This window comes from Papaver somniferum, chromosome 3 (genome assembly GCF_003573695.1).
Source record: "Papaver somniferum cultivar HN1 chromosome 3, ASM357369v1, whole genome shotgun sequence".
NCBI classification, from domain to species: Eukaryota; Viridiplantae; Streptophyta; class Magnoliopsida; order Ranunculales; family Papaveraceae; genus Papaver; species Papaver somniferum.
Window position 1 is genome coordinate 146,426,382 of NC_039360.1, and position 20,142 is coordinate 146,446,523.

Here is a 20,142-nt window from a genome sequence, read left to right on the forward strand (position 1 = left end):
TTGTTGATATAAAGCTTGCATATGAAACTCTTGTTAATGATGATTCCCATGACCTAAACTTTCTTAGTACTTCTAACATACTTGATTAAAAACATAAGATGAAAAAACAGGAACGAAAATACTAGAGCTAAAGCTAGACTAAAACAACACACAACACATCTACCCAAATTATTCCTAAACAGAAAGGAATTTAGACCTAAAACAAAAACATAATAATTAAAGCATTTAAACCTCCCTAAACCTAAACTAAAAACTTCCATACATTTATGGGATATTTTGATTTTAGGTCCCAATTTTGTGACCAGGGTTGCATTTGGATCCTAAAAAGTTCAATATTAGAGTTTGGGTCCCACGACCGTGGTTGACCGTCATGATCGTTACAAAAATGATATCAATTTTAATTCATTTTTTGGATAAGTTTAAGAATCAACGGTAAGGATGTGTGAGAGATGACTGGTGGCGCAGATTCATTGGGAACTTTTCACAAACACATGTTCCGCGTCTTGTTGTTAATGGAGATATCTTAGTTGCTGATTTTCTTAAACTTTGTACACAACTCCTTCCATGTGATTTCGAGTTGGATTACAGCTCATTCATTCTACATTGACACACAACATTAAAACTTATCCCTCTTAGCCATTCATCACCATGACCCATTGTTAGGAGCTCCTCTCCAACTAGTTTTTCAGGTGTTATTATCAAGACCAGGAACAAAGAGAAGGTATTAATGTACCTCTTCAGCAACAGAGCAAGACAACCATCAAATAGATCATACCTTGCAATATCATTCAACTGATCAATTATTTTCATCCATCAAAGCAACATGAAATTGTAGAAATTATGTGTCTATATATACATACATATATATATATATAGCCCCTAAGTGCGAGACTGGATCAAGCGACTCTGCATATTGATGTCATTTACCTCGTATCAAAAGTTAATATTGATTAACTCGGGACGTTTTCACAATTCTCCTCCAATCTCCTAAACGTTTCCAACCTAACCACTAGAAGTTAACATGGTATAATTAGTAAATAAAGCAAAATGTATTGGAGTAAGAATAATAGAGAGAGAAAAGAGAGAGAAGGACTTTTTATTAACCAGAGAAGGGAACCCCATTACATAGGTTTAGTGTTCTATTTATACAAATAAAGGGAAAACCCTAGTACTCTAATGGACCGCACATCCATGGGCCATAGGCCCTATAACACTCCCCCTTGTGCGATTCAAAAGCGGAACTTCAAATGTTTTGCCTCATTAAAACCTTGACAAAAAAAACCCAGTGGGACAAAACCTTGACGAAGGAAAAAGAGTACAACGTATTGATAAAGCTGGACACCTCTCTTCAGAAAAACCTAAAATATAAAAACCCTGTGGAAAAAAGATAATCTCAATCGGGGAGTCATAACCATGGTGTTGTTGTTGTCTCATTAAAAACCTTGCCGAGTAATAAAACCCATTGGGACAAAATAAACTCGATAAAGGGAAAAAGAGTTCAACAAACCTCCCCCTGATGTCGGCATCATATCATTGGATACTCCCACTGATGTCGCCATTTCCCCCTGATTGCAATCAAGGGAGTTCAGACAATTTTCTTAGTCCGATACTTTTGACGTACTTTTCAAAAGTCGATTTAGGCAGTGACTTAGTAAATAGGTCTGCCACATTCTCATCATATTTTACTTGATTGACTTGAATTTTCAGAAGAGACTATTGTTGTTGATTGTAAAAGAACTTTGGTGATATATGTTTCGTATTATCACCCTTAATTTACCCTTGCTTCATGCTTCATCTTTTCGATGCAAGATGCATTATCCTCATAAATGGAAGTTGGCTCATCAGTGGTAGAACTCATACCACATGTCCCTCGAATGTCTGTAATAATAGACCTTAACCATACACACTCACGAACCGCCTCGTGTAAGGCAATGATCTCAGAGTGGTTCGTGGAGGTAGCTACAAGAGTCTGCTTAGTCGATCTCCAAGATATCGTTGTGTTTCCAATGGTGAAAACATAATCAGTTTATGACCGACATTTATGTGGGTCGGAGAGGTACCCAGCATCAGCAAAACCAACCAAAACATTATTTGGGGTTTCAGTGTAGGGAGTTGCATTTCCACTAGCGGTCTTTCTTACTTCTTCATAGGGATAGAATAAACCCATGTCAATGGTTCCTTTCAGGTATCTGAAAACATTCTTTATACCATTCCAATGACGTTGCGTTGGCGTTGAGCTATATCTAGCTAACAAGTTCACTGAGAATGATGTATCAGGTCGAGTACATTTCGCTAAGTACAATAATGCGCCTATTGCACTTAGGTATGGAATTTCAGCTCCCAATACCTCTTCGTCATCTTCCTTGGGACGAAATGGATCCTTTTGTACATATAAACTTCGACCAATCATATGAGTGCTAGCAGGGTGCACCTTGTCCATATTGAATTTCCTGAGTATCTTATGGACATATGCAGACTGGTGGATCAGTATTCCACATGCTTGGTGTTCTAGCTCAAGTCTTAGACAAAACCGAGTTTTTCCAAGATCTTTCATCTCAAATTCAGATTTCAGATAGCTTGTGGTTTCTCTTATTTCGTCAAGAGTACCTATTATGTTCATATCATAAACAACTATAATTGCAAATCCGGAACTCGTTTTCTTTATAAATACGCAGGGGCATAACTCGTTATTTGTATATCCCTTCCCAATCAAATAATCAGTTAGACGGGTATACCACATCCGCCCGGATTGCTTTAATCCATAAAGTGAGCGTTTCAACTTAATCGAAAACGCACTCCGTGGTTTAGAGTTACTTGATTCGGTCAATAGAAGGCCATCAGGCACTTTCATGTATATCTATGAATCTAGATCCCCATATAGATATGTTGTAACCACATCCATAAGCTGCATTTCAAGTCCTTCTGAAACTACCAAGCTAACTAAGTAGCGGAACGTTATGACGTCCATTACGGGAGAGTATGTTTCCTCATAATCAATTCCAGGGCGTTGTGAGAAACCTTGCGCCACAAGGCGAGCCTTATACCTCGGGACTTCATTTTTATCATTACACTTTCTCACAAATACCCATTTATGTGCTACGAGCTTTACACCAAGTGGGGTTAGCACTACCGCACCAAATACCCGACTCTTTGCTAGTGAATTTAATTCTTCATGGATTGCAACTTCCCATTTAAGCTAGTCTGCTCTTTTTTGACATTCTGCAATAGAGTGTGGTTCGATGTCATCGTGCTCAATGATCTCTTGAGCAACATTGTATGCAAATACATCATCAATCTGTGTGGAGTATATTTCCATCAACACATATGCACTCTCATAATCCATAGAGATTTCTTTGTTTTCTGAAATCATTTCAAACATCGGAGCGTCCTCCAGTATTGATTCATGGACATAACTGTAGTCAGAGACAATTTCATGAGAGGGATTATCTGTATTGATGATAAATGGATCGGGTTGTGCCTTACTCACTCTTTTCTTCCTTGGGTGAGTATCCATCGAACCAGGTGGTATTCCACTCTTCCTTTGGGAGGCCACGACCTCAGCTACACTTCCACCAAGTGTAGGTTTGACACCTCTATATAAGGTGCCTTTTCCCGTATTAGGGATTTCTAACCTTGCAGGCACGTTTGCAGCTGGTATGTGTGATCTCGTCACTTTAGCAATATCAGTGAATGCATCATGCATTGAGTTTGCCACATTCTGAAGATCAATAATTCTTTGCACTTCACTTTCACATTGTGAGGTGCAGGGATCAAGATGAGACAAAGTGGGGACACACCACGACAATTCCTGTCGTTCCCTTATGAAATCCTTTTCCATACCTCCCCCTAACGATGTGAAGGTTGTCTCATCAAAGTGGCAGTCCGCAAATATAGCGGTAAAGAGATCGCCTGTTAAAGGTTCCCAATAGCGGATAATTGTTGGGGATTCATATCCAACATAAATACTTAATCGTCTTTGGGGACCCATCTTAGTACGATATGGGGGCGTAATAGGCACGTATACAGCACAACCAAAAATGCGTAAATGTGAAATATCAGGCCCATATCCAGTTACCAACTGGTACGCAGAAAATGGTTGGTTACTAGTGGGTCTAAAGCGAATAAGTAATTTTGCATGCAATACGGCGTACCCCCAAGCAGTAATGGGCAGGTTGGAACGCATAACCAATGCCCTAGCTATCATCCGTCACTTTTTGATGGTAGCTTCTGCGAGACCATTTTGAGTGTGTACATGGGGTACGGGGTGCTCTACGTCAATTCCGATTGACATACAGAAATCATCAAATCCTTTAGATGTAAATTCTCCAGCATTATCAAGTTTGATAGACTTGATTGGGGAATCAGGGTGGTGAGCCCTCAAACGTATAACTTGTGTTAGGAGCTTTGCGAAGGCAGCATTTTTTATGGACAATAATGTGACGTGTGACCAACGGGTCGAAGCATCAACCAGAACCATAAAATACCTGAATGGTCCGCATTCTGGATGTATATGTCCACAAATATCACCTTGTACTCTTTGTAAAAATGGAATGTCTTGTTTTGTATCTTTAGCATAGGATGGTCTCGCTCCTGTCTTTTCTAAAGAACAAGCTTTGCAAAATGAGTGGTGTGCTTTTGACAAAGTCCACGAAGTGGAATGAGAGAGAGGTTGCATATCAGTTGCTTTAAATGGCAGTGACTGGTAGACGTTGTTACTTTGCATTGTAACAGTCTTTTGTCTCATTTTACTTATCTCTCGAAAGAAAGGATGTCCGTGTGAGTTCTTTTAAGCACGGATCATCATATCACGGCCTGGGTGCCCCAAGCGGTCGTGCCAAAGCTTGTATAAATCACTGTTCAACAGTTCATCATTGGTAACAATATGTGATTCGATAATCCGAATAGTAGTAGTGTACAAACCACTAGAGTGACTCATTAATTTCTCTAAAATGTGTTTTCTTCCACATGTATTAGAGATAATATTTATATATTCAATTCCATTTTCACAGTGAGTTTCCAAGTGATAACCATTTGTACGGATATCTTTGAAGCTCAACAAGGTACGGTTAGCTCTTGGTGCATATAGAGCTTCCGTGACTTTAATCATTGTACCATTGGGCAACAAAAATTGAGCATTACCTCGCCCAATGATCACTTGTGATGATCCAATCATCGTAGTCACAGAGGATTCATAAGGAATTAAGTCAACAAATAATTGTCTATTTCTTAAAATAGTGAGTGTGGTGCCACTATCAGCTAGGCACTCAATCTCTTCTGAGGATGACATTCCTACTAGTAAATCGGACTTCAGAGACTTCAGTCACATAATACAATCATGCAATAGATTATCACAGTAAAAATTAAATCCAAAGCATAATAAGTACCCATAAAAATTAAAAACCATTGATCCATCAACAAGAAACGATAATTTAAGACTACCTAACATAGTTTAAGTCATCAAAAGAAATATTTAAACCAAAGTCTGCTAACTAAAACTAAATAAATAAAAATAACAATCAATCAAAGTCATGTGTTTCCATAAGTGCAAGGTTCTTGTTGCCCTGGAAGTCTGAAATGGTGAAGTTGAGATCTGGGGCATGATCATGTTATTCCACACAATGAGCTTCTTGATCTATAGATTCCCGGTACTTTTTGTAGCTGGCTACTACTTTGGCACTAGCTTTGCATTGCTGGTACCAATGTCTGGAGATTCCACACTTGTAACAAGGTGCATTGTCATTCTCGACCCTCTTAGACAAGGAGTTCTTATGTGTTTTTTCAACAGTGTTTCCCCTACCACGAGGTACAGAAGTAACATCTCTAGACCAGGTATTTGAATGGCCTCCACGCCCATGGCCCCTTCCACGATGACCTTTTTGTCCTCTTCCACGTGGGTTATTATCCCCATGTGAGTATGGAGCATGAGAATATGAATCATCATTTTTAACCTTATTTTCTTTGGGGTGTTTTCCCTTGTTATCCTTGCTATAGTTAGCCTCGGGAATTTTCTTCTTCCCGAGGGCTCTAGCATTGTTGATTGCTAGAACTTCATTGTGCCTTTCGGCCACCCGCAATAAGTTGATCAACTTGCTGAAAGTTGTTATTCTCTTGTTATCAACTTCTATGCGGTATTGGTTGGCTAGAATAACAGATGACCAAGGAAAAGTAGACAATGTCTTTTGAATCATATCTTTATCTGTAAGTTTTATCCCACATAAACTGAGGTGTGCTTGTAGCTTAAGCACATCTCTTTGGAAATCACCTACCTTCACATAATCAAGAAACGGGATGTCATTCCACTGTTCATTCAATTGTGGGAGAAGGCAATCCTCAATGCTCCCGAAACGGCTTGCTAGTGCATCCCACAGTTCTTTATGACACATTATGTGTTGGTATCCCCAAAGGAGATTAGTGTCAATATGTGCCTTCAAATATCGGAGGGCTTCAGCCTTTTCTTTTTCAGTTGTTGGGGCAACATCTTTGTCAGTAGAGGGTGTGATGGTGCGGGTGCATTCTTTTGCTACAAAAGCGATCTTCACATCAGCCATCCAATGGTGATAATCAGTCCATCTATATCCAACAGTCTAAACTCTTGTCGGATATATTCCATCTTGCTCATCTACATAATACAAGATTAAAGGACACTAGTATGACCCATTCCGATATTATATTCCCAAAAACCAAGTTTCTTTATGGATTGGGAAACCAAATCTCTTTATGGTTTTTATTGGTGACTCAGTCAACCGCCACCCATTATGATATCAACAAAGTCAAAAATTCACAAAAAAAAAGAAAAGATATATTATTACTATTTTTCAAAATTAAAGGACATTAATTATAATATTAAATACAAATTCATAAGTTATGCATGACACTAAAAACAAATTAATTATATTATTACTACTTTCCAAAATTAAAGGACATTAATTATATTATTAAATACAAATTCATAAGTTAGCATGGCACTAAAAACAAATTAATTATATTATTACTACTTTCCAAAAAAATCAGTGAACACAATTAATAACAATAGAATAAAAATACAGCACATAGATATCATTTTAAACATTCAGTTATGGATCATAATATAGTAAAATGTTTACAAACGGACAAAAGAAAAAGAAAACCGACATGGAAACCAAAAGTGTACGCTACAATCAATACAATTTTAATTAAACAAAATTCACATGACGCATACAAGGCATAAAAAGACTATACAACCAGTATTCATCGACACATATGGACAAAATTGAGATCGGAACAGACAAAAACTCATGGCTATGGCATGTGATTTTAAAAAAAAATACATATATTATGGCATATAGACCAACCGACGCTCTAGGACTAATCACTGTTCAAAAAGAAGAACAAAAACATTTTGACTTAAAACTACAAACAGTGCATAAGACATGAGACCAATCAATCATCGTTAAGCACATACATCAATCAAGGCATAATAATCGTTCACACATAGCACACCATCAATAACATATATATATATAAAGAGAATGGTACCACTATTATAATAATAATAATAATCTTGAATAAAGGAAAGAACAAACAAAAACAATCATGAATCAATAATCAAATCTACAATTAATTTTAGTTTCTCATTTTATACACATAATCACATCAATACACACAAGACACTAGATCACAGCAGCAAACAATTTCTCATTCATCAAATCGTGTCAGAAACAATTAAAAAAATGAAAAGAAAAAAAGTTTAGGATACCGTAAATCCGTTCAAATACTCGTGCAATCCAAAAATGAAAATCTTGTTGCAGGGAAGGGCTCGTGATGACAACGTATTGGAGTAAGAATAATAGAGAGAGAAAAGAGAGAGAATGACTTTTTATTAACCAGAGAAGGGAACCCCGTTACATAGGTTTAGTGTTCTATTTATACAAATAAAGGGAAAACCATAGTACTCTAATGGACCACACATCCATGGGTCATAGCCCTATAACAAAATGTGCATTTTACAGGGGTGTATTGGATTGGGATTTATTTGGATATTTAACAATCCTAAAAACTCCTAGGTATTCAATTAGGATATTTAAGAAATCATTAAATATCCATGGTATTCAATCAGGATTGTTTTAGATTCCACAAATATCCTAGGTATTCAATTTATTTAAGATTTCTTAGGATAGTTAAGGAACAAGATATATATGGATTCTTATGGATATTTGTAGGCAAAATATGTATGTTATTATCTCATATCAATCTTAACCCAAACCACAAGAGTTTCATGGATTCTTATGGACAATTTTTTTTTTATCACAACATGTTATGTTTTTCCACCACCACCGTTACAAACCACCACCACCACACACCACCAACCAACACCAGACAACCACACCACACACACCACCCACCACCACCACCTCCACCTCCACCGCCCACCAACACACCAACCACCACCGCCCACCACCACACCACACCACACCACAACCACCACCACCTACCGCCCACCACTACACCACCACCCACCACCACACCACACCACACACACCAACCACCACCTCCACCGCCCACCACCACACCACATCACACCACACACACCAACCACCACCTCCACCGCCCACCACCACTCCACACACACCAACCATCACCGCCACCACCACACTACACACACCAACCACCACCGCCCACCACCACCTCCACCCACCACCTCAACTTTTGGATATATTTTTTTAAGGGAATCATGATGACCTTGGTTGTTTCAAATAAACTTACTAATTGATAATATACTTCAGTTTTTTAAAATCTAACTATTTCTAAGGCAATCCATTATAATCCAGAATTTTTATATCTATAAGAATCTTAAAGATTCTTTAAGAAACAGTATAAATCCACTAGATTCTGGTAAAACTAGTATCTAATTTTATCTAGATAAATCATGATCCAATACACACCTGTTAATTAGTGATTTTGTAACGGTCAAAACAGTCGACTACGGTCCTGGGACCCAAACTCTAATATTGAACTTTTTAGGACCCAAATGCAACTATGGTCACAAAGCTGGGACCCAAAATCAAAATATACCTACATTTATCTATTAAACATTAGAGACAAGATTTCCCAACTTCTGTTAACCTTTGTGCAGAATATTATCATTCCGCTTTCACTTTTCCTGGCCGACCAAAAACAGATTTTGTTTGACCCATCATTACTCCACTTGTTGTTACCTTCGTGCCTTTCGACCCTATCGAATTAATTACCATTGTTCCATTCTATCAACAAATCTTGCCAAATTGGAAGCCAAACAGCTAGTTTCAGGTCTCAGAATATCACAAAAAGCACCGCCCATATTACATCTTATGTATGCAGATGATATCCTAATCACCTACAGATCCTCCCACCAGAGTAACACCCACCTACAAAAGATACTTCAATCTTATGGATCATCGACACGACAATCAATCAACACATCCAAATCAACAATCATCCACCATCCGAGATTACTGCCATAAGATATAAATACTCTACACTAATTTTACAACATGACAACCTCTTCAACCACTCCTATATATCTCGGAATCCAATTCAAACATGGGAGAACATCCCGCCACATCTTCGAACCTTTGCTTCAAAGGCTAGCTCGTAAAGCTAAAGGATGGATGACAAAATGCCTTACACCTGCCGGAAGGTTGGTGCTCATTAAAACCTCCTTAACTCCAACCTACAACCACCTTATGCAAACACAACTTTTCCCCACTCATGTCCGCAAAAAAATCGACCGGATTACAAGGAATTTTTTCTGGGGGCATGATTCCTCTGTTAGAAAACTCCATCCTTTGGGATGGAGCAAACTCCACACATTGATAGCAAAAGGAGGCCCCGACATCAGGAAGAGTTTCCATCACAATAAAGCTTTACTCATGAAAAGACTATGGAATATTCACGATCAACCGCATTCCATCTGCACCGGTATATACAAAGAGAAGTACCTCCAACATCAACAAATTTTTCAAGGTACACTCACTTTTCCTTCTACTGCCAGCCCACAATGGAAGCAAATGGCATCCCTTATACCTTTTGTAAAACAACAGATATTTCATCGCATAGGAAATGGTTTCGACACCCCCATACAAGCTAATTGGATACCTCACTTTCTTAACCTTGATACATCCCATTGTTATTCTATCCAAACTGTGGCTGATATAATTGACCATATTACTTATAATTGGAGACATGATCAACTACACAACCTACCACCTGATGCAATACAACATATTATCAATCTCCACCTCCCCCTGGACAACAGCCCAGATAAAATTATCTGGCCACATTCGAAATCCGTTAAATATACCACTGCTTCTGGATACAACTGTTATCCCAACAAGATAACCATACAACCATAACCCCCCTCTCACCCACCAAATTTCTATGGATCTTACCATGCCCTATAAAAATTCAGTTTTTCTTCTGGAAAGCTATCAACGAAGGATTACCAACCTTCTCTTTATTACACCACATCAACCTCACCAATTCAAACATGTGCCCCAGATGCAACTCCGACCCAGAAACGGTGACACACATGCTTATTCAATGTCCTATGGCAATTGCGGCATGGACCAACCTCTTAAACCACATACCAACAAACCATATTCAACATAACAACCAACCTATCACCTTAAATCCTCAAATCCTCAAATAACTATATTGCATCTATTACAAGCTTCTACGGATAAAACCACCATCACATGTTTCTGTTTTCTTTTCTGGGCACTATGGACAACCAGAAATGAATTTGTCTTCAACCAATCCCAATCTCACCATGAAAACATCCTGAGGACAACTCTAGCACAACAACAAGAATTTGAATGGGCAAGAAAAATCTCCCCACCAGTGCTACCTGGAGATCCAACTCCGAGGATTGCAACAACCATCACAAGAACAACTACAATCATTCAAGTTGGATGGTCTATTCCAGATTCGGGTTGGATAAAAATAAACACAGATGGGGCTGCTAGAGTGATGAGTGCTAAAAAGTGCATATTTCTATATATTTTTCTTGGCATTTAACTCATCTTATGTGCATTAATTCTACATTTTATCCCATATTCTGTATTTTCATTGTTTTCAAGAATAAATATTTTTATTAATTAATTTTGTATTTTTAGGTTCTAAATAAAGTTTGGATGGAATTACGGAGCGAAAAGAGCAGAAAAGTGGTGGAAGCCGATAGGAATCACGCAAGGAAGTCGCGAGGAATGTTGTGCACAAGACCAAAAGGCTAGAAATGGGCTTAACAAGGAAGAATTGTTCTTAAAGAAGATATGGGCTTGGCATACCCAAGGCCCAAAACCCTTACCCAAACCCATTTCCAATATCCATACCCGTCTCCTTCGTCAGCCGTCAGATTGGATCACATCTGAATCCAATGGTCGCATCATCGCCAGTACATCAAAGTCTGAAGCTCCTGTCTAACACTACAACACCTAACTCCATCTTGAGCCGTCAGTTTCGTTGTATCAGGCATCCGACGGTCGATACCAGCCTCTTCACTTGTAGCTGTTAGATCAATCTATCATTTCCGCATCCTGCGGCTCAGCTTCGCGAATCATCGAGACTTGATGCAACCGCTCAACACCCAAACACCTAACACCTATACCCGCAGAACCAAACACGCCCCTATCCCTAATTCCATCGACTCCACCTCCATCTTCTCAACTCCGTCTGCAACAGCCTCACCTTCACCACCAACTCCGCCAACTCCACTGCCTCAACCACCAAAAGCCACCATGGCTATCCCTCACCGAAACCCATCATTCCCCTAAACTTATAGCCATCTATTCTCTCGATTTCTTCCCTGATTTCTCTCTGAAACCCTAGGTAAGAAATCAATAGAATAGGTCGAGTTAGAAACGCAATTGGAAGGCATGGAGAGGAGCAGGAGAGTCAGAAGAAGAATGGGTCGACGCATGGAGTAGTTATCATTCCATCAAATTAGGTAAATCAGTAACCCTAATTTCTCTGATTTGGGGGAAATTATTGTAACCCTAATTGAGTGCTTGTAACTATAAATAGATGTTGTGGGTGTTGTGTTGAAGATATGCCTGGGCTAGCCAGTGCTTCACCCAAGAGGACTGGAATAGCCAGTGCCTCAATGGTTAGTTCTTAGTTTAAATTACTTTGTAAATTTCAATTGTATTTGTCCCATCCATGCTCTTATCTTGTTGTGCTTGAACTATCTAGGATTGAATATCCTTTTAGGTTGTTAAAACACTAAGCAAGCTTCTTTGCGGGTAGTTGCAGTGTGAGAGCCCCAACTACTACTAGGATTAGATTCATCTTAGTGTTCTTAGTAATCTTTCTAGACCAACCCTTAGATGAACAGCCAGCCGGCTTTGAACCGCAACCGTCATCTAGTTAATCAGTGAGCCTAGAAGCTCACTGATAACTAACAAGGGATAAGAACATAGTTGGAGGACTTAGCTTAGGTGAAGAGGGGAATCCAAGCCCTAGTTTCCAAAACTCACTTTCATCCAAAGATCCATCACTATTTAGTGTGTTCAATATTTGTTGTTTCATGTCCTGTTAGTGTCTTGTTTAATTCTGTTAGTTTTCATATCCTTGTTTAGTTAGTTCACTGCTTAGAGAAATAGCCTATAAAACTTCAACTTACACACCCTAGTCCCTGTGGAAATGACCCTGCCTTGCACACTCACTACAACAGACCCTGTGCACTTGCAGGTATAACATGTAGGCCTTTCTGTCTCTCCTTATCCTTTGCTCTTGTTTCTTATACATTCCCTGGCCTACCATAGAGGCCATCAAATTATGGAAGGAGCGGGATTCATTTGCAGGGACTCGAATGCACAAACCATTATGGCTCTTGCACAACCTCTAGGTTTAACTGCTGCGCTAACGGCAGAGACATGGGCAACCGTAATAGCAACCAGAATAGCGATAGAAAGACAATGGCCAAGAGTGACAATTGAAACGGACTCGGAGAATCTCATGCACTTTATCAGAACGTCAGCGGAAGCTCCTTGGTGTATATCACAAATGATTGCAGAAGTCAAACAAAGAATGCGCCACATACCTTGTTGCCACATTCAACACAATTATAGAGAAGGAAACCAAGCAGCAGATGGTATAACAAACTTTGCAGCATATAAAAGCGAAGAAGGAAACTATTCGACAAAGGTATAGGATCAAACAAACCCGCCTTTTCTTAACCAAATTCTGTTAAGTGACTCTATGGGAATTACTTTCCCCCGTGTAATCTCTAATTAGTTCCTTTTTAATATATACATGCTTCAAAAAAAAACCGCCAGGAGCCATGACTCGAAGCAGTTTGGAATCGAGTTGATGTAGAAAAACTCAAGTAACGATCTGTTGTGGTGATTTTGCAGTTAATAACTTTGTCTGAAAAGTCAGAGAGTTCATCACTGCAGTTATGCATTGATAAGGCTATTGTCCAGTCATTGAGATCCTTGCAGCAGAACAGTACTGAACCGGTTTGATTTCGGTCATTGAGTCGTTGTTTGCAGCTTCAACTGGATCTTTATTTTTGCACTTCTTTCTAGGTAATGGATTTTGGTTAAGGTTGATGAGTTTGGCCTCTATTGGGGGATTCAATTTTTGAGTTTTAGTTGAAGATATCCATTTTTGAAACGAACTGGATGATGGAGAAGTTTTTTTGGTCTCACTAGTTATTTTTTTGTGGTTGTTTTGTCTTGAATTCTCCTGGTTCAGCTTCCCCGAAAATTTGGTTGATTGATTGAGGTTGATTTCGATTTCGATTTCGATTGTGATTGAAGCGGATCTTGGGGGATAGGGTGTATCAGATGGTGGAGGGGGACATACCAAAGGTGGAATTCCCATGAGAATGGTGCGGCTGCTTGGATCCTGGAAGAAGATTTGTTCCTTAACTTTCACCTATAATTCTTCCTGACGGGTATAGAGAAGCTTAACCAGAAGCTGATGCTGACCCTGAAAAGCATAAACAAAGCAACAAACCTTCAATTGGAGATGCAACTTTCCATGGTGATGATGAATTTAAAATCTTTCTTTTCTTGTATTCCAAATCAAGCCTATTATTTTTCTAAACAAACTTTACTCAATCCAACTTGATATCGTTCTTTGTTCAACTTTTAATCCATATTAAAATATCAGAAAAACTTTTGCAAGATCACAAAAGATTTTTGCTAGATGATTAAGAACGGAGTGATCATTGGGTAGCTTTAATCTGATATGCAGGGAGAGGTGAAGAAAGAAAAGGGTTATTAATGGTGAATCGTTACGAACTCTCAAACAACCGATTTGCATAGTAAAACTCGGAAGAGAGGAAGAAAACCATGTTTTCCCAGGTTTCACTTGATCCATTTCACTCGTCGTTAAGGCCGTTGGGATTTGCCGACTGCAGTGGTTTCAGAGACTAAGATTATCTTGCTCGTCGTTGAGGTACTGTATATGTTGGAGTTTTTTTTTTAGATAACTGGGAATTTTATTTATTGAGAAGGCTCAATATGCCTTTTTAAAAAAGTTTCAATACAAAGGGCAGAGTTATAAAACTCTTCCATTGACTGCTTATCCCTTCTAGTTTTCTTAGAAATGAGATCAGCCAAAAAAATTTCCATCTCTTTTAACATGAGTGATGGAGCAAAAATTAAAAGAAGATAAAATGGACTTAATGTTTCTAATGATTTTCCTATTTTCCCAGCTAACGAAAAGTTCTTCCGTAGTGATAGATTTCACGACAGTTTCAGCATCAGCTACAATGTCAATCTTCTGGAAACCCTTCTCTTTGATCCAGCTTAAAGCTTCCATTACAGCCATGCACTCCCCTGTCTCTGAATCTCTTACTCCAGTTGCATAGGATCCTTTGACACCTGTGACTGCACCTGTACAATCACAAATAACCATGCCAGTGCCACACTCATTAGTTAAGTGATTGAAAGAAGCATCTACAAAGACTTTAACGATATTGACATTCCTAGAACTATTGTTAGGATTCCCTATGCTAGTTATAGGATTTCCTTCTAAGCTATTCACTCTAATATGATTCAAACTTAATTGAGACATGTAATGCTTTATTCTTGCAACTGTATTGTTGGGGTTTAGAGCTTTATCCTGAAAAACGCAGTCGCATCTCTCCTTCCAAATGACCCGGCAGCCAAACATCAGCAAAGATCTCCAGTATCCATTATCTGCAGTATTTGTGTTTCTGATACCAACAAACCAGGAAGAGAGGAAGAAAACCATGTTTTCCCAGGTTTCACTTGATCCATTTCACTCGTCGTTAAGGGCCGCTGGGATTTGCCGACTGCAGTGGTTTCAGAGACTAAGTTTATCTTGCTCGTCGTTGAGGTACTGTATATGTTGGAGTTTGAGCCTGCTAAGAAGGCACTTAGGAAAAAGTTCGGACGGGATTTGCTAAACTGCGATTGTTTTAACCAGGATTTTGTTAGCATACGTCATACCAGTATACAAGATCTATCCTCAAGCCAAAGATCAAAACACATGCAAGGCTTGGCCCCTTCCTTGGCCCCTTCATTTCTACAGTGTTTAGTACAAAGAATTGTCTCACCACCGCCTGAAGCAGCAACGGGGCTAAGGTTACCATCACGCAAGGAAACAATCCAACCATGGTTGGCCAACGCCCTGTCAATCCTTTGTCATGTCTATGATTTGACCACGGGAAAAGAAACCCTGACGAACCAATATCAACCAGACCTGCCTCATTTACAGCCCGGAGTCAACCCTTTGTCTGTATCCATTTTATATACTCCAGCCCAGTGTAGTCAATATCGGCCGATATATCAGGGATATTTCGGATATCGGCCCAGAACAATACGATAAGAAGGATATCAGGGATACGATATTCGCCCGATAATATCGGCCGTATCGGTCGTATCGGTCGATACGAAATTTTCCTACATTTCCTGATATGAGACGGTATTGGTCGTTTTTTATAAAATTTAAGGGTAATTTTCGCGAAGAAAGTCTTCCAGGTAGTAGTAGAGGTGCATGTAGCTCTCGAAGCAAGTCTACTAAAGTTACTCTTTTGTTTTTTTGATAAAATTGATGTTATCTATTATATCTTATCCGAAAATGTGTGGAGAAATGTTTAATATAAAATTATAGTCTCTAAATCTAGAACCGATATTTCAACGATAATATCCCCGATATAAAATCGTACCAGTGTATCGGTCCCGGCCGAGATGAACCGATATCCGATATTAACTACATTGCTCCAGCCCCCCTCATTTCATCCTGGTTAAGAACAAAATTCAAATTCCCGATTACCCATAAGAAATTTCCAAAAAATTCTCTTATTGTAATGACTGCCATACAAACAGGTTAAGATCCATCTTTTCCTAGAAATATTATCCGTGAGACAAGTGAGTTATGAAGTTATCCAAGCAACTAACAACTTCTAATTCAACTGAAACAGCCCAAGATATACATAATAAAAAGATTTTGGACACTCATACTAGCTTTCTAGTTCCCTGAGAAAATCGTTCCCACAACTTTTCCAAGACAAGATTTTCAAGCTTCCAAATAGGATACATTACTAATACCAAACATAATTATGCAAATTAAGAACATTCAAAATTGTATACATAAAACCTGTAACAGTTATAAAAGCAGCTATTAACTCCAAATTTGTACCATTTTTCTTATGCATTTACTATTTAGCATCAATTAATTCCAAACAGACTTCAAATCAATCAACTCATCTAACTTCATAATTCAGAACCATATCATGCTTGCAAGTAGACTGAACATAATTCCACATCTTGTTGAAATTTGCCAGGAAAAAGCAAATGGAATTTGGTTGCTGAAACAATATGGAGGCAGAAATCACCACCTCATTCCCTGGCTCGCATAGTTAGCTGGTTGAGGACTAGAAGGAATATTAACAGCATCACTAATCATGTGAGGATTAGCAAGGATGACGTTATCAGCTCCAGACAAATAAAAGACTGCCTAATCATGTATGATCTGTATTCAACCATTAAAATTTCTTCATAACAAACCTTGGAGCTGCTTGCATGAAAGACAAATAAAACAATGCCTTCTTCATCCGACAGATCAGAAGAAAGCCATAATAACTGCAACAGTTGCTCCTTGTCTTGAATTTCTTTCGTGTTCAGCGTACATCTTAGTTTAAGATCCAGTCACCATTATAAGTTAGCCACTGAATCCCATTTGGAAGTTGATTTCTTGAATGACTACCAAGAATAATTACCACTGAATCCATCTTAGTCTGTACTTGAACTCCTCTATGATGCCAAGAATGATTACCACCTGAACACAGACATTATGAGCATCTAAGTACAGAAATCCTAGCATACTACACAACAATCATCATTTTCAACTGGAAACAGTGAATTTAACTGAAGTTGCACTAAACATCCTCCATAGAATCCTGAGTCCCTACGGTCACCAATTAAAGTTGCAACAGTGAAACCCCATGAAAAACAAACCATCTTATCGCCAATTTCACAGACTTAATGATATATAAGACGAGGGGCATATGCAATAGAAGAGCCTTCATACAATCATGTTGGAGTAGGAATGTTTATTACATTTATGCTTTTTGGAGCACAACAACTAATTGTTAGGCTACAACAAAAAGCATTCTTCAAATCTCCGTTCTTATAAATACAATCATCAGGCTCTCCATATCTGCTAGCAGAAACTCCATAGACATTGTTACCACTAAACGAAGCATGAGAATCTACCATAACTTTATACAAAGTGAAAGCAAACCTATCAAATGTACTAACAATATTAGGTGTAAGAACATGAACACAACAAACAAATGAAAATATGAGTTGCCAAATACAGAAGAACAGTACTGGCTCTGGGAACATGGACTTAAAGGACTCCTATACAGTTCACCCAAATAACAGTAATATGCCTCATCGGTAGTGACAATTTGATATCCTCGTTATCATTTCCGTGCATCATGTTCACAAAGTACAGTTTCACCAAAATAATACCAAAATGTCTGGTATAACCACAAACGCTCTATCAATTTACACAAAACCACAAGAAGACACCATGCTTCAATTTTGTTTCAACATTACCTGGTATAACCTTGCGCACAAACAATTGATACATAAAACAATTATCAGAGTTATCGCACTAACCATCTCGCGCCACCCAAGAGCAGGCGAGAGGCAGTACAAGCGAGGGACAAAATTGATACCTTCTTGATAGGTAGGCACCACAGGAACCAAACGAGTGTTTCCCGAAGGAAAACATGGGACGGGACTGAAGAGGTAATAGGGATTGCCCTTCGCCGCGCGGAGCGGAGAGCCAACCAGCACACAAGAACCAAACACCATTCATACGCCAACACGTATTGTCCATCAAGAAACAACCGTCTCCAGTGGAACAACTGTCCATATTATCGTACCAACCCATACGTACAAGCCCCAAATTCCTACAAATCACAACCACCACCATCTCCAGTACCCACTCCATGCTGAAAAAAATCATTACCACCACCATCACCATTACCTGCTCCTTACTATTACAAATCACAACTCCACCATCTCCTACACCCACCAAGTACTACTACATCAAAGAGATCGAAACATAACAGTTATACATACAACCACTTATAAGTACTTATTGAGGTAATTTGCCAAAAACTAAAATTCATCAAAAACCTCAGAGACTAAAGCCAAATAACCACTATTACTTCAACAATTATTGCTACTAAATGATATGCGCAATAAAGAAACAAAGAAAGACAAGAATACCCATCAGCTTGCAACTCAACTACTAAAGAACCATGCCAGGTGATGGAATGATCCAAATGGGATTTTATAGTCATACTCAAGAAGAAAAAAAACAGAACCTCTTGCTAAGTTTAACCTCTTGAATAAGTTAAGCCATATAGATATTAAAATCAGCCATTGAATCCAAAAAATCAACCCAAGTAGAACTAAAATAATTGAATCTAAACAAGATAGAGTTAGAAGATTTACCTTGTGAACCATTATTGTTTTCAGCTTCTTTTCTAAAGGCGTCAAGAATAGAATTAATCAACTCTGCACCTTTAGAATAATAAACTTCAGCCCAGTTACTACGAGCAACAGATCGGCCTAAAGGACCATATCACCAGTCCATCATACTCTGTCCTACACACAGAAATAAAAAATCCCCAAAATCAAAATCTACAGAAAACAAACAAAATCGATTAAAACCAAAGGGTTTTTTCTCCTCACCTTGTCAGAAACATCTACAATTGTTTTACCTCTTAAAACATCTCTGCAAAGAAAAACCACAAATTAATCAGAAGTGAAGTATCTGCTGCGATAGAGAGAATCTCCACCAGAGATAGAGGAGGGAAACTTGATTATCATGTTTAACAGCTTCGATTATACTTCTCGGGAGTGTGAAGTTGGAGGTGTAACGGTGGGGAGAAGGAAAAGCCGTGGAGGCTGCCGCTGGAGTGAGGAGGAGGAGAGTGTTAATTCTAGGGTTAGGGATTATCAGGGGGGTTAGTCGAGTCCTTTAAAATAGTTTCCCTGGCCAATCACCCGTTAGGCTAACCCCAACGGACTAGATTGAACTGTTAGATTTGTCAAATCAAGAAAAAATCAAGAAAAAAATGTGGGAAAAAAGTTAACACTACTTATGGATACTTCTCTCTCCTAACATTTCCTCGCAGTTCAACTAGCAGCGAGATTGAAACGCTGAATCATTCAGCGCTAAAAAAGTGACAAAACGCTGAACCATTCAGCGCTAGGTAAAATATTTTTGGTAGAGAGAGAGAAATGCAATGCTTTTGGTGGAAAGAGAGAGTGGAACGTGTTATGATATAGAGAGAGAGTGAGACGTATTGATGGAGAGAGGGGGGGAGAGAGAGAGAGAAACGCATGCAATGCTTTTGGTGGAGAAACAAAGGGACGTATTTTCCAGAGAGAGTGGGACGTGTGATGGAAAAAGTGATGGAGATTTTAAGGCGTTGTTTGGTTCAGCGTCGTCAACCAGTTGACTGGTCAAACGCGGTTTGGTTCAGCGCCCAGCGCTGTTTTATTCAGTGACTAGCTGCTAGATTAGCAACACCATAGGACTTCGGTGGTTTCCCATGCTGACGTGGATGGCCAATCTAGCAGCTAGATATCTAGCCCATAGGGGTTAGCCTTAGTTGAGAACCAT

The 20,142-nt window shown here is 38.9% G+C and overlaps 2 protein-coding genes and 1 long non-coding RNA gene across 3 annotated transcripts; all 3 read right to left on the reverse strand.

The window, feature by feature from the left end:
• Positions 1-582: 582 nt before the first annotated feature.
• On the reverse strand, positions 583-2,620 carry LOC113360073. The gene is made up of 4 exons (XM_026603622.1): positions 2,301-2,620; positions 2,061-2,189; positions 1,778-1,892; positions 583-792 (listed from the first exon to the last, which is right to left on the reverse strand). Exons 1-4 carry the CDS (start codon positions 2,618-2,620, stop codon positions 583-585), a joined length of 774 nt encoding a protein of 257 aa, XP_026459407.1.
• Positions 2,621-5,606: 2,986 nt separating this feature from the next.
• LOC113360074 lies at positions 5,607-6,548 on the reverse strand. Its single transcript, XM_026603623.1, has one exon. The coding sequence runs from the start codon at positions 6,546-6,548 to the stop codon at positions 5,607-5,609; it is 942 nt and encodes a 313-aa protein (XP_026459408.1).
• Positions 6,549-16,947: 10,399 nt separating this feature from the next.
• On the reverse strand, positions 16,948-19,541 carry LOC113357635. Its single transcript, XR_003363743.1, has 4 exons — positions 19,206-19,541; positions 18,966-19,118; positions 18,179-18,549; positions 16,948-17,271 (listed from the first exon to the last, which is right to left on the reverse strand). It is a non-coding gene; the product is annotated as an uncharacterized LOC113357635 (long non-coding RNA).
• Between the last annotated feature and the right edge of the window lie 601 nt (positions 19,542-20,142).